At 46.7% G+C, this 12,182-nt stretch overlaps 1 protein-coding gene across 1 annotated transcript in view; it reads right to left on the reverse strand.

The window, feature by feature from the left end:
* The window catches only part of PANX1 (pannexin 1), a 61,977-nt gene that overhangs the window by 13,989 nt on the left and 35,806 nt on the right, over positions 1-12,182 (reverse strand). Inside the window, exons 2-3 of the mRNA XM_066586856.1 lie at positions 5,854-5,993; positions 2,124-2,338 (exon numbers count right to left, since the gene is read on the reverse strand). Coding sequence (XP_066442953.1) covers positions 2,124-2,338; positions 5,854-5,993 — 355 coding nt within the window. The remainder of the gene's footprint in view (positions 1-2,123; positions 2,339-5,853; positions 5,994-12,182) is intronic.

Here is a 12,182-nt window from a genome sequence, read left to right on the forward strand (position 1 = left end):
TGTAGGGGATGCGGTTGCACCCGGGCCCAGGAGCCTTAGGGGGCCCATAAGGCCTCTCTTCTCCATATAGAGAGCCCAGTACTATGAATAAAGCATTATAGTTGGGGGCCCTGTTACAGGTTTTGCATTGGGGCCCAGAAGCTTCAAGTTACGCCTCTGTGCAGCATGGTTTAGGTATGGGTACGGGTACAGATACAGATAGAGGGGGGGGCCAGCTCACCTTTTGCATCAGGGCCCCTGAGCCTTTTGTTACGCCCCTGCAGGTAGGTATACAAAATACCTTACTGCACTGCGGGGAACCTGCCCTAAAAGCACCATAACTTAGCTTATAGCGCTCCAAGCCGGCGGAAGGTTCCCTTTAAATGTTGTTGTTAATTCTGATGAGATGGCGAGGCGCTGTTTGGTTGCTATTGCAGTGTGGAACATTCTGAAGGCCCCTAAGGGCAGCTATGACTGATTGCCCATCAAGGTATGCCTATAATACATCTTGATAGACTGCCTGTCAGGACGCAGTATAGTGCAATACTACGATATTGCATTATAGTGAATAAAGGATCAGACGAGTCCCCTATGGGGACTAAAAAAATTGTAGAAATTAGTAAAAAAAAAAAAGTTTTATTATTAGAAAACATAAAAGGTAAAAAAAAACAAAACACCCCAAAACATTTTTGATATTGCTGAATCTGTAAACATCTGATCTATCAAAGCAACGCATGATTATCCCGCAGGGTGAACGCCGTCAATAGAAATATATACAACACCAGAATTGTAGTTTTTTTTAGTCACCTCATCTCCAAGAAAAAAATTGTAATAAAAAGCTATCATATGAACTCAAAAATGGTTACAACAGAAACTACAGGACGTGCCATAAAAAGCGAGCGCTCGCACAACTATATCAGCGGAAGTACAAAAACGTTATGGTGGCTAGTAAAATTTATTTTTTTCCTAGATATTTTACATTCTAAAAGTAGTACAGCACAAAAATATCTCACTTTGGTAACGTCGTAAGTGTACCGACCCACAGGAGAAAGTGCCATAGTACATACTCCAGAAAAACAAGACCCTCCTAATGCTGACAGAATCTAAAACGTTTCTCAGTACATCATAGGGTACATTAAATGTCAGGCAGCCATGTTGATGGAAAAATAACATAGGATTTTTAGAAAGCGGGATAGAATAACCAAAACTGAAAAAAAGGAGGGGGGCTGTGTCATTAAGGGGTTAAGCTGCACATCTAGAGTTTTATGCTGATTTATTTAATAATATACCTTTGTAATACCTGTGTAATAGCTCCAAATCTCCCGTTTCTCTCCACACAGCCATAGAGTTCAGCAATAAAATTCTGGCTTCCTGCAGCCACCACTAGGGGGAGCTCACTGCATATAGATTTATACAGCCACCATAGGCCTCATGCCCACAGCCGGCCTCCTCCAGCAGAATTTCGTAGTGGAGTCCGCCAAGACGCCCCCAAAACCCTCATGCTTACCACTCTGGATCCACAGTACGCGTCCTACACGGAGGGCCGGCACGCATGCGCAGTACAGCGCAAGACGCGCCGGCAGTGTCGGATGATGCGGCCGGCGGTGGGCGGGGACGCGTATTAATGCAATACTTCTACTGTGCTACAGCGGAAGTATAGCGTCACGGACGACTTCCATTGACTACAATAGAAGGCGGCCGCGCATATTCTCGTGGCATAGAGCATGTTGCGTTTTTTTTCACGCTGTGGAATTCCGCAACATGAACATTGAGCTATTAGGTTCAATAGAACCTAATAGCTGCGGGACAATGCAGCTGATTCCGGCCGCGTAAAACGCGGCAGAAATACGGCCGTGGGCACTAGCCCACAGAACACAATATATCTTTGTGCGGCGAGCTCATGAGCTCCCTCTAGTGGTGGCTGCAGGCAGATAATATTTTAGCAATGTACTGTATGGCTATGCAGGGAATCCGCAGCTCTGTGTATATAAGAAAACTACAGGATGCCGAATTCTACCATAAATATATATTATTAAATTAATTAGCACAGACTTTTGGACCCAAACGCCACTTGAAAAGATCAGAGATAGGAAGACCTTGAGGCGTTCTCTAGTTGCCAGGGCAGGCGACCTTTGTGGAGTTACCTCTGCGATAAGTTGTCACTCGGTGTTGGCGAGGCGGCACTTTCTTTCTTGCTGCTTTTACTGTTGGCAGCTTTGATGGCTCTGTTGTAGGACTTGTCCAGCTCTTCCATGATAAATTTCAGGTCTGAGCAGAGATGAGGAGCTGCAGTAAATCTCCAGAACAAGGACGGCAGGTAGAGGAGAATGGCCACAAGGAGGAGGATGTACGGGAAGAACTGCAAGCACACAGGAAGGATTGGGTCAGTCATTGGTGGATAGAATCTGACCTGCCTGATCTTGTTGTTTCCTGGAGATAAGCAGCGCCAGATAAGCAGACAAACGCTTATTTCATAACCTATTCGCATAGCATAAAGTCTTTGCTCACCTAGACCTTATAGACGGCACTACTTTCTTATAGGATAGTGAACCGTATGGTATATGTAGTGTATGTTTCAAGAGGGACTTAAAGGGTTCTTTCCAAAATCGACTTTTATCATCTGTCTGATAAGTGGGGATGTCACCTTCACCGATCCCGAGAACAGGGTTCATGTCCCCGCCTCTTTTCCTCATTGTAGGGTCAACGCACCCCCCATACTGACATGGATATTGAACGAAGTGGCGATTGAGCATGTGTGGTGCCGTTCCAATCAGGTCATGGTGGAGATAGGCAAGCGCTTGTATTTAGCCATTTCCATTAACCCCAGTGAAATAAATGGGGCGACACTGCATGTTTACCCACTACTGCATTCTATCTCCATGACCCCTTATCTCTGGATCAGTGGGGGTCTTAGCGGGAATCCTTGTTTACGTCCTCTCGTAAACTATTAAGTTTGGATAGGTGATAAAAGACAATTTTGGGATAACGCCTTTAAATATTAATAGCCTATCCTTAGAACAGACCATTTATATCTGTTGGTGGGGCTTCTAATTTCCAGGATTCCCGATGAAATGTAGAATGGGGTGTCTGCATTTACGGCTGTGCTGGAGTTCAGTCCTCCACTTACAGAAAAGAATCCCTCACATGACTGCTGCAGCCAATTGCTGGCCTCAGCGGACTTGTCACATGACTGCTGAGGCTCTGTGAGTGATGAAGGTGACGTCACTTCCTTTAGTGGGGATCAGAGCGGAGGTGATCAGATTGACGGCGCTGGACCAGAGTCACTTCAGAGGGCGAGTACAGTAATGGGGTTTTTTATGCTATTGGGACCATTTTGGAAGTGTTGGAGAATCCCTTTAATTGATAGTTAGATCCTCCACCAATCAAATATAAATGATCAATCCAAGATGAAGCTAAAATACTGAAAAAGCCCAAAGCAAGAGTGAGACACTGCCACCTAGTGTCATGACTGCAGAACTACATCTATAGCCGTTCAAAAATGACACGAATTTAACCTTTTAATGCCAAGCGGCGCAGGATTTTTTTTTCATTTTGGCTGACCCAGGATGGGTAGATATTACTAGGCACTAATGTAAACTACATATAAATGTACATTTAAGTTGTGTAAATGGTTTATTAACTCGCTAGGCCCCGTTCACACGGCATATTTGCGCTAGGAGAATTTGCATGCGCGATACGCAGAGCATAGAACCCCTCGATTTCAATGGGTTTGTTTACATGCATGTATTCTTCCTGCATATTGCGGCTGAGCAAAAGAAAATGTAGAATAAGTACAGTAAAAAAAAAGCTGATGCGCGTGCAAAAATGCATCGTTCGTTACGCAAATCCGCATCCGCTCGTGTGACGCCTATTTTGAGGGCCCATCCACACTGGCATAGGGTCATCCAGGAAACGCACACATTTTTACTCCCACTATAAATACATAGTATCTCACAGATCTATAGGTTATAGTGGGTTAAACATAGTCAAGTAATTCAAACATTTGACTACGCTTAGCGAGGCACGCACTTCTGTGCGGTTTTTTTTTTTTTGTGGGATCGAAAAGTGCCGCCTATTACACTTTTTCGTCTTACAAAGTTTTTTTTAAACATTGCAGTCATGGACAGTCTATGTAAACGTATGGCTGTATGTTCCCATATGCTTAACGTATACTTTTTTGTGATCAAGAAAAAAAAAGTGTTGAATTGCAAAACTTTATTAAGAAAAAACAAGAGCTTACAGTGAAAGTTTTTTTTTCAGGTAAAAAAAAGCGACGGATCAAAACGTATACCGCACATATGACATCAAAAGATGCAGACATTTTTATACTTTTTTCCTTGTACGATTTTGCATATGTGAAACGTTTCTGAAAGTGCCAGTGTAGACGGGCCCTTAACGACCAAGTGATTTTTTTTTTTTCCCTCACATTCCAGGAGCCAAATGTTATTGCTCTCGGTATGAGAAAAAAATATTGTAGATGGGACACCTTCTAATGGCGAACAAAAAGAAGGGATGTTAACAGTGCAAGCATTTGAGGCTACTTAGTCCCCAGCTCTTCCTGGCATGATTCCTATGCTGGCCTTATTCTATGCAATGTGGAAATAAAAAAAATAAAAATCATAGCCATTCAATGCGAAGGCTGTGATTGGTTCATCGAGTGCTGCAGTGATTGGCTGAGTTGTGGCGCTCGAGAACCAATCAGAGTCAGTGCTTCCTGGAGGAGGGATTTTTGAACCCCTTGACCAGGAAGTGCTGGCTGAAGACTGCAGATGAGTGCCGGAGCTTCGGAAAAGTGCGGCAGAGCGGACAGCGCCTGATAGGTGATGTATGGTTTGAGGGGGGGGGGGGTTCTATGCAGCTAGGGGTTATCTTAGGGGAAACAGTAGGACTTCCTACTGTAAAAGTTGCATCACACCACACAAAAACCACGTTTTCATCTGATCCGATGCAACACATAGGAAGGGTCCATAGGGTAACAAGGGCTACAAAACATCGGAAATCGCGGCTGCATAGCCCATGCCGCAATTTTTTTTATCGCAATGTAGCAGCCAACAAAACATCGCTAATGTGAAAGAACCCACAGGAAGCGTGGGCTTCACATACATGGGATTTGTAGTGTTGCCGCATCGCGAGAAAAATCGCTAGATCTTGTTGCCAGTGTGAAAGCGGCCTGAAGGGCATTTCCAGGATGGGTCATCAATAGTTGATGGTGGAGGTCTGCCACTCGGGATCCCCACTGATCAGCTGATTGAAGAGGACATGGCGCTCTGATCTCTTCTCAGATCATTGACTTCACTTCATTCCTAAGGTGGCCTGAGAGCAGCTACATCAAATGAATAGGACTGAGCTGCAATACCAGGCACAACCACTATACAATGTAAGGTGCTATGCCTGGTATGAACTGCGGCACTCATCCAAGTGCTGCTGTTACTTCAATCAACTGATTGGCGGGGATCCCTGCCGATCAACTATTGATGACCTATCCAATACTTTAGTGAAAACACCTATCAGACCGCCATTCTGACCTGTCAGCAATGACAGGTAACACCTACATATAGAGAACATAGGGTCCACTACTGACAATAGGTAATGGAGAGGGTGCAGCTCCTCCGCCCTCCTCCCTCTCACTGTACATCACAGAAGCCGGCAGCGGTCTGCGTCCATAATGCCTCTCTGTAAGTGAAGGGAGTGCTCAGCCCTGCGAGTGATGAAGAGAGGTGACGGCTCAGCATGAAGTGGCGCAGCGCTCGACTTGCTTCGGCTTAAGAGATTTCTCTTTCACATCTCCGGCTGATATATTAAATGGAAATATTCAGATGAGCCTCGGTTCTTCTTAGCGGATGGCTTCCACGTACCTGAGATCTGGAGTCTTACCTTGTGGAGCCACAGCGGGATGTTCCCAGAGTCGCTGTGGGATAAGTGCTTTTGCTGGACGGCTGCCCAACAGAAAGAGTCTACATAGGCGGCCTGTCTCCAGGAGAAGCTGCTGGGGGCGAAGCAGGAGATCTGCGCACCTGTCACCGAAACACAGAGCAAAACCGTCAGCGACATAGGTGGATCTCAGGTGTGCATTTGGTGCAAAAGTTATTATTTCACATACATAACATCCTATCGGTGCCATACTAACACTAATAAAGTTTTTTGTTTTTAATGTGTTTGATCCATCTGTGAGGACAGTGCTGGGCCGACCATATGCTACGGGTCCTATAGTATGCAGGACACTAGGAACTATACTGTACCTACTGCTTCCTGACAGTCACCACTAGAGGGAGCTCACTGCATAGAGATTTTGAAGCTCACATAGCTGAATACATACATGTGAACTGAGCACCCCCTAGTGGTGTCAATCTGTACCACACAGTACAGGAGTAGAGAACTCTGCAAACTGCAGCCCCAACCCTTCAAGGGTCTGTTCACACATAGCAGATTTGCTGGTGATTTTCCACAGCAGAAAAATCAACAAAAATCTATCCGTTTGGTGCGGATGTTGCTGCAGATCTGCAGCAGGTTTCACGCCTTTGATTCAATTGAATCGCTATATTCACGCGGGACGGGTACGCTGCAGAATGCCCGGCCTAAAATCAGCAGCGTTTTGAAACCCCAGCTACATGAATGAGTTTTAGTAATTTTTCATCTATGCGGAGCAGAAAATATCCGCTGTGTAATTGTGCTTGAGGAACGAAATTTAATGTTGCGGAGAAGCGTGTTTTTCATTGGATCCTACCCGGAAGTGACGTCAGACGCCAGGAGTAGCGGCACGAGACGGAGGCACGAGCGAGCGGGGAGCTGAAGGGGACAGCGGAGCAGCTCAGCAGCCGAAGCAGGTGCGGGGGCAGCGGCAGCCGAAGCAGGTGCGGGGGCAGCGGCAGCCGAAGCAGGTGCGGGGGCAGCGGCAGCCGAAGCAGGTGCGGGGGCAGGAGTGACCAGTGTGACCGGAGCGCAGCAGCCGGCGCCAAGAGGCCACCAGGAGTTCAGCGGAGCAGCTGAGACAGGAGGGCAGAGTGAGCGGCCGCCGGGACAGCGGGTGACGTCACCAGGAGGAGCGGAGGAGCTGAGTATCTACCTCTGTGTGTGTTTGTGAGCTGTGTGTCTTCTGTGTATCTGGTTAGTTGTGTCTTCTGTGTGTGTGTGTGTCTGGGGGTCTAAGTGTTTGTGAGGGGGAAAAAAAATAAAAAATTTTGACTGCTTGCGCATAAGTGTCAGCGGGTAAGAGGTTGCGCGAGAGAGGCAGCGGGTGAGGGGTTGCAGCAGCGGGTGAGGGGTTGCGGCAGCGGGTGAGGGGTTGCGGCAGCGGGTGAGGGGTTGCGGCAGCGGGTGAGGGGTTGCGGCAGCGGGTGAGGGGTTGCGGCAGCGGGTCAGCGGTTGCGGCAGCGGGTCAGCGGTTGCGGCAGCGGGACTGCGGTTGCGGCAGCGGGACAGCGGTTGCGGCAGCGGGTCAGCGGTTGCGGCAGCGTGTGAGCGGAGTGTGAGCAAGTCTATCTTCACTACTTCCACAAGTAAATTGTAGATCCCCATTAGGATGAGCTCCATGCCTGGCAATGTCATCCAGTGTGCTACTTGTGCAATGTATGCGGTCCTTGATCAGCCGATCGAGGGTGCATACTGTTGCGCAAGATGCATGCACGTTGCAAATTTAGAAGCCCAAATTCTGGATCTAAATGGGCAACTGGCAACACTGAGAGCCATTGACAACATGGAAAGGAGTTTGGTGCTCACTGAGCAGGCACTCGCTGGGGCAGAGGAGGGGGCGGACGGTAGTACGGAAGAGCAGGGGGAGCAGGCAGTCAGCTGGGTGACAGAAAAAAGGAGGGATAGAGGGAAGAGAACCAGGGAGGCTAGTCCTGAACTGGCACAACCCAACAAGTCTGCAAGATTGGCAGATGAGGGGGATGCCATTACAGAGCCAGCACCGCTGCAGCACGACATGCCCTCTGAACGCCAGGGGGATGACTGCTCCAGTGAGACGGGGACGGGGAGCGCAGGACAGGCTAGACAGGTTCTAGTGGTGGGGGACTCAATTATTAGGGGGACAGAGAGGGCAATCTGCCATAAAGACCGGGATCGTCGAACGGTGTGTTGTCTTCCTGGCGCTCGAGTTCGACACATCGCGGATCGGATTGACAGATTACTGGGAGGGGCTGGTGAGGATCCAGCAGTCATGGTGCACGTTGGCACCAATGAACAAGTTAGAGGTCAATGGAGGGCCCTCAAAAATGATTTCAGGGACTTAGGGTCCAAGCTCAGGGCGCGGACCTCCAGGGTAGTTTTCTCGGAAATACTACCTGTACCTAAAGCCACACTAGAAAGGCAGCAGGACCTTAGGGAGGTAAACAAGTGGCTCCGGAGTTGGTGCAAGAAGGAGGGATTTGGGTTCCTGGAGAACTGGGCTGACTTTGCGGTCGGCTACAAGCTCTACCGTAGGGACGGGCTGCATCTTAATGGGGAGGGTGCAGCTTTGCTGGGGGACAAGATGGCTAGAAGGCTGGAGGAGTGTTTAAACTAGGGACTGGGGGGGAGGGTAAAATGAGAAATAGTGGGGTAGCCAGTGTAATTAGCGATCTGGGTCCAAGCAAAGGGAATGGGGGACGAGCAGGGGGTGGGGTTAGTACAGTTAGAACTCATAGATCAGCCATAAGTACGAATAGCAACAAAACAAATTTAAAAAACAAAAAAAATGAAATAAATTCTATGATCACGAATGCACGAAGTCTGATCGGTAAAGTGGGCGAGCTTGAAGCAAGAATGACTGATGAAAGTTATGATATGGTCGGAATTACTGAAACATGGCTTGATGATAAGTGCGATTGGGAGGTGAATTTGCAGGGGTACAATCTCTTCAGAAGAGACCGAAGGAACCAGAAAGGGGGAGGGGTATGTCTGTACGTCAAATCGAACTTGAAGCCGAGGCTACGGGAGGATATAGGGGTAGGAGACGAACAGGTGGAATCTCTGTGGGTAGAAATACAGGGAGGAAAAAATAACAAAATCCTGATAGGGGTCTTCTATCGACCACCAAAAGCAACAGAAGAAACTGAAGACTTACTACTAAGGCAGATAGAAGAGGTGTCAAAGCGCAGCGAAGTAATTATCATGGGGGACTTTAATTATCCAGATATAACATGGGAGAAGGAAACCTGCAAATCTCACAGGGGTGATAAGTTCTTGAGAGTAATTAAAGACAATTACCTGAACCAACTTGTGCAGGAACCAACAAGAGGGAGGGCCGTTCTGGACCTAGTACTAACCAACAAACCAGAACGTATAAAGGGGGTGCAGGTTGAGGGGCACTTGGGGAACAGCGACCACAATATAATCAACTTCCAGCTGTCAATCAATAGGAAGCCTTATCAGGGAGTGGCAAAAAAACTAAACTTTAGTAAAGCAAAATTTGATGAGCTTAGAACTACTATCGGTAACATTAATTGGGACAACATCTTCAAAAATATCAGTACGGAGGAAAAATGGGAAAAGTTCAAAAGGATCCTAATCGCCTCATGTGAGCAGTCCATTCCCTTTAAAAATAAAAGAAACTCAACTAAAAGGAAACCCATGTGGTTCGACAAGACGGTACGAGGGGCAATAAACGAAAAGAAGAAAGCGTTCAAACTACTAAAGCAACAAGGCAGCGAAGAAGCGCTAAAATCATACAGGGAAAAAAACAAAATATGCAAAGATACGATTAAAACTGCCAAGGAGGAAGCAGAAAGACGGATCGCAAAAGAGAGCAGAAACAACCCGAAGCTATTTTTCAACTACATAAACAGCAAAAGGATTTGCAGGGAGAGCGCTGGCCCTTTAAAAAACAATGCAGGAGAAATCATTGATGATGACGAAGGGAAAGCAAATCTAATAAACAGTTTCTTCTCAAGTGTGTTCACCAAAGAAAAGGAAATGCCACACGAGATGCAGGGGAATAAAACGAACCCCTCACAAAATATCTCATACCTAACGCAGGAGGAGGTGCGGAAGCGTCTAAAGAAAACTAAAATTGATAAATCACCGGGCCCAGATGGATTACACCCAAGGATACTAAAGGAACTAAGTGACGAGATAGCTAGGCCGCTATACCTAATATTTCTTGACACTATCAAGACCGGAGTAGTACCATTGGACTGGCGCATTGCCAACGTGGTTCCAATTTACAAAAAAGGGAGCAAAAGTGAGCCTGGTAACTACAGGCCAGTAAGTCTCACTTCAGTAACGGGAAAAATTTTCGAGGGGATTCTGAGAGACGCCATCGATGAGTACCTCAAGGAGATTAAGGGAATAACTCCTCACCAGCATGGATTCATGAAGGGTCGCTCATGTCAGACAAATCTGATCAGTTTCTACGATGAAGTAAGCTCTAAGCTGGACCAGGGAGAATCTATTGATCTTGTATATCTGGACTTCTCTAAAGCCTTTGACACCGTGCCACATAATAGGCTAATATACAAAATGAGGCAGCTCGGACTGGGCGAAAACGTGTGTAAGTGGGTAAAAAATTGGCTCAACGATAGAAAGCAGAGGGTGGTAATAAATGGTTCGTACTCTGATTGGACCACAGTCGCTAGCGGGGTGCCACAGGGTTCAGTATTAGGCCCCACTCTGTTCAACATATTTATTAATGACCTGATAGAGGGGCTGCACAGCAAAATATCAATATTTGCAGATGACACAAAATTATACAATATAATTAATGCAACGGAGGACAATGTGCGGCTACAAACGGACCTGGATAAGCTGGGGGCTTGGGCAGGAAAATGGCAAATGAAGTTCAATGTTGAAAAATGTAAGACTATGCACATGGGCAAGAGGAACGGATGTCACAAATATTCACTTAATGGGGTACCGCTGGGGAAAAGTGATATGGAAAAGGATCTAGGGGTATTAGTGGATAATAGACTAAACTGGAGTAACCAATGCCAGTCAGCCGCTGCAAAAGCTAATAAAGTCTTGGGGTGCATTAAAAGAGGTATAGGGGCGAAGGACGAGAACATTATCCTTCCATTATATAAGGCACTTGTCAGGCCTCACATGGAATACTGCGTACAATTCTGGACACCGGTGCTCAGGAAAGATGTCACAGTGCTGGAGGGGGTTCAAAGGAGGGCAACTAAACTAATACATGGAATGACGGGACTGGAATACCCAGAGAGGCTATCTAAATTGGGACTATTTACTCTAGAAAAAAGGTTAAGAGGCGACCAAATAACCATGTATAAGTACATGAGGGGACAACACAAGGATCTCTCCCGCGATCTGTTTACACCCAGGACCACGACGGTAACAAGAGGACATCCGCTACGATTAGAGGAAAGTAGGTTTCATCACCAACACAGAAAGGGGTTCTTTACTGTAAGAGCAGTTAGACTGTGGAACTCTCTACCGGAGGAAGTGGTGATGGCAAAATCCATAGAGGAGTTTAAAAGGGGACTTGATGTCTTTCTGGAGAAGGATATTACAGGATATAAATTTTAGGTTAAGTGTCAATCCTGGTATACAGGCAGGTAGGAACTATTAGGGGTTGATCCGGGGAACAGTCTGATTGCCATTAGGGAGTCGGGAAGGAATTTTTCCCCCAAAAGGGCTAATTGGCTTCTGGCCTTGGGGTTTTTTGCCTTCCTCTGGATCAACACAGTAGGATAGACAGGCTGGACTAGATGGACAATGTCTTCATTCGGCCTTACATACTATGAGGAACGAAATTTAATGTTGCGGAGAAGCGTGTTTTTCTGCACATTTCCGTTGAATTTAACACAGAGGTGATATAAAGGAACAGAGACTAGAGATGAGCGAACGTACTCGTTTAGGGCGATTTCGCAATAGAGCACCGTTTTTTTCGAGTAACTGACTACTCAGACGAAAAGATTCGGGGGGCGGCGTGGTGGAGCAGGGGGTAGCAGTGGGGAACAGGGGGGAGCTCTCTCTCCCCCCCATTCCCCTCTGCAAACCCCCACCCGAGTAGTCAGTTACTGGAAAAAAGCGGTGCTCGATTGCGAAATCACCCTAAACGAGTACGTTCACTCATCTCTAACAGAGAAGAATTCACATAAACAGAAACTAAAAAACTGCACTAAAAAATCAAAACCATAAGCTAAGAAAAACGTCACGAAATCCGCAACAAACAGCAACTTTATGTCTTGTGGATTTCAGGTCGATTTATCAACTGCTCTGGATTCAGAAGCGTATCCGTCCCACGTGACAACAGGCTATGGGTGGAC

Source organism: Eleutherodactylus coqui, chromosome 1 (assembly GCF_035609145.1).
Source record: "Eleutherodactylus coqui strain aEleCoq1 chromosome 1, aEleCoq1.hap1, whole genome shotgun sequence".
In the NCBI taxonomy this organism is placed as follows: Eukaryota; Metazoa; Chordata; class Amphibia; order Anura; family Eleutherodactylidae; genus Eleutherodactylus; species Eleutherodactylus coqui.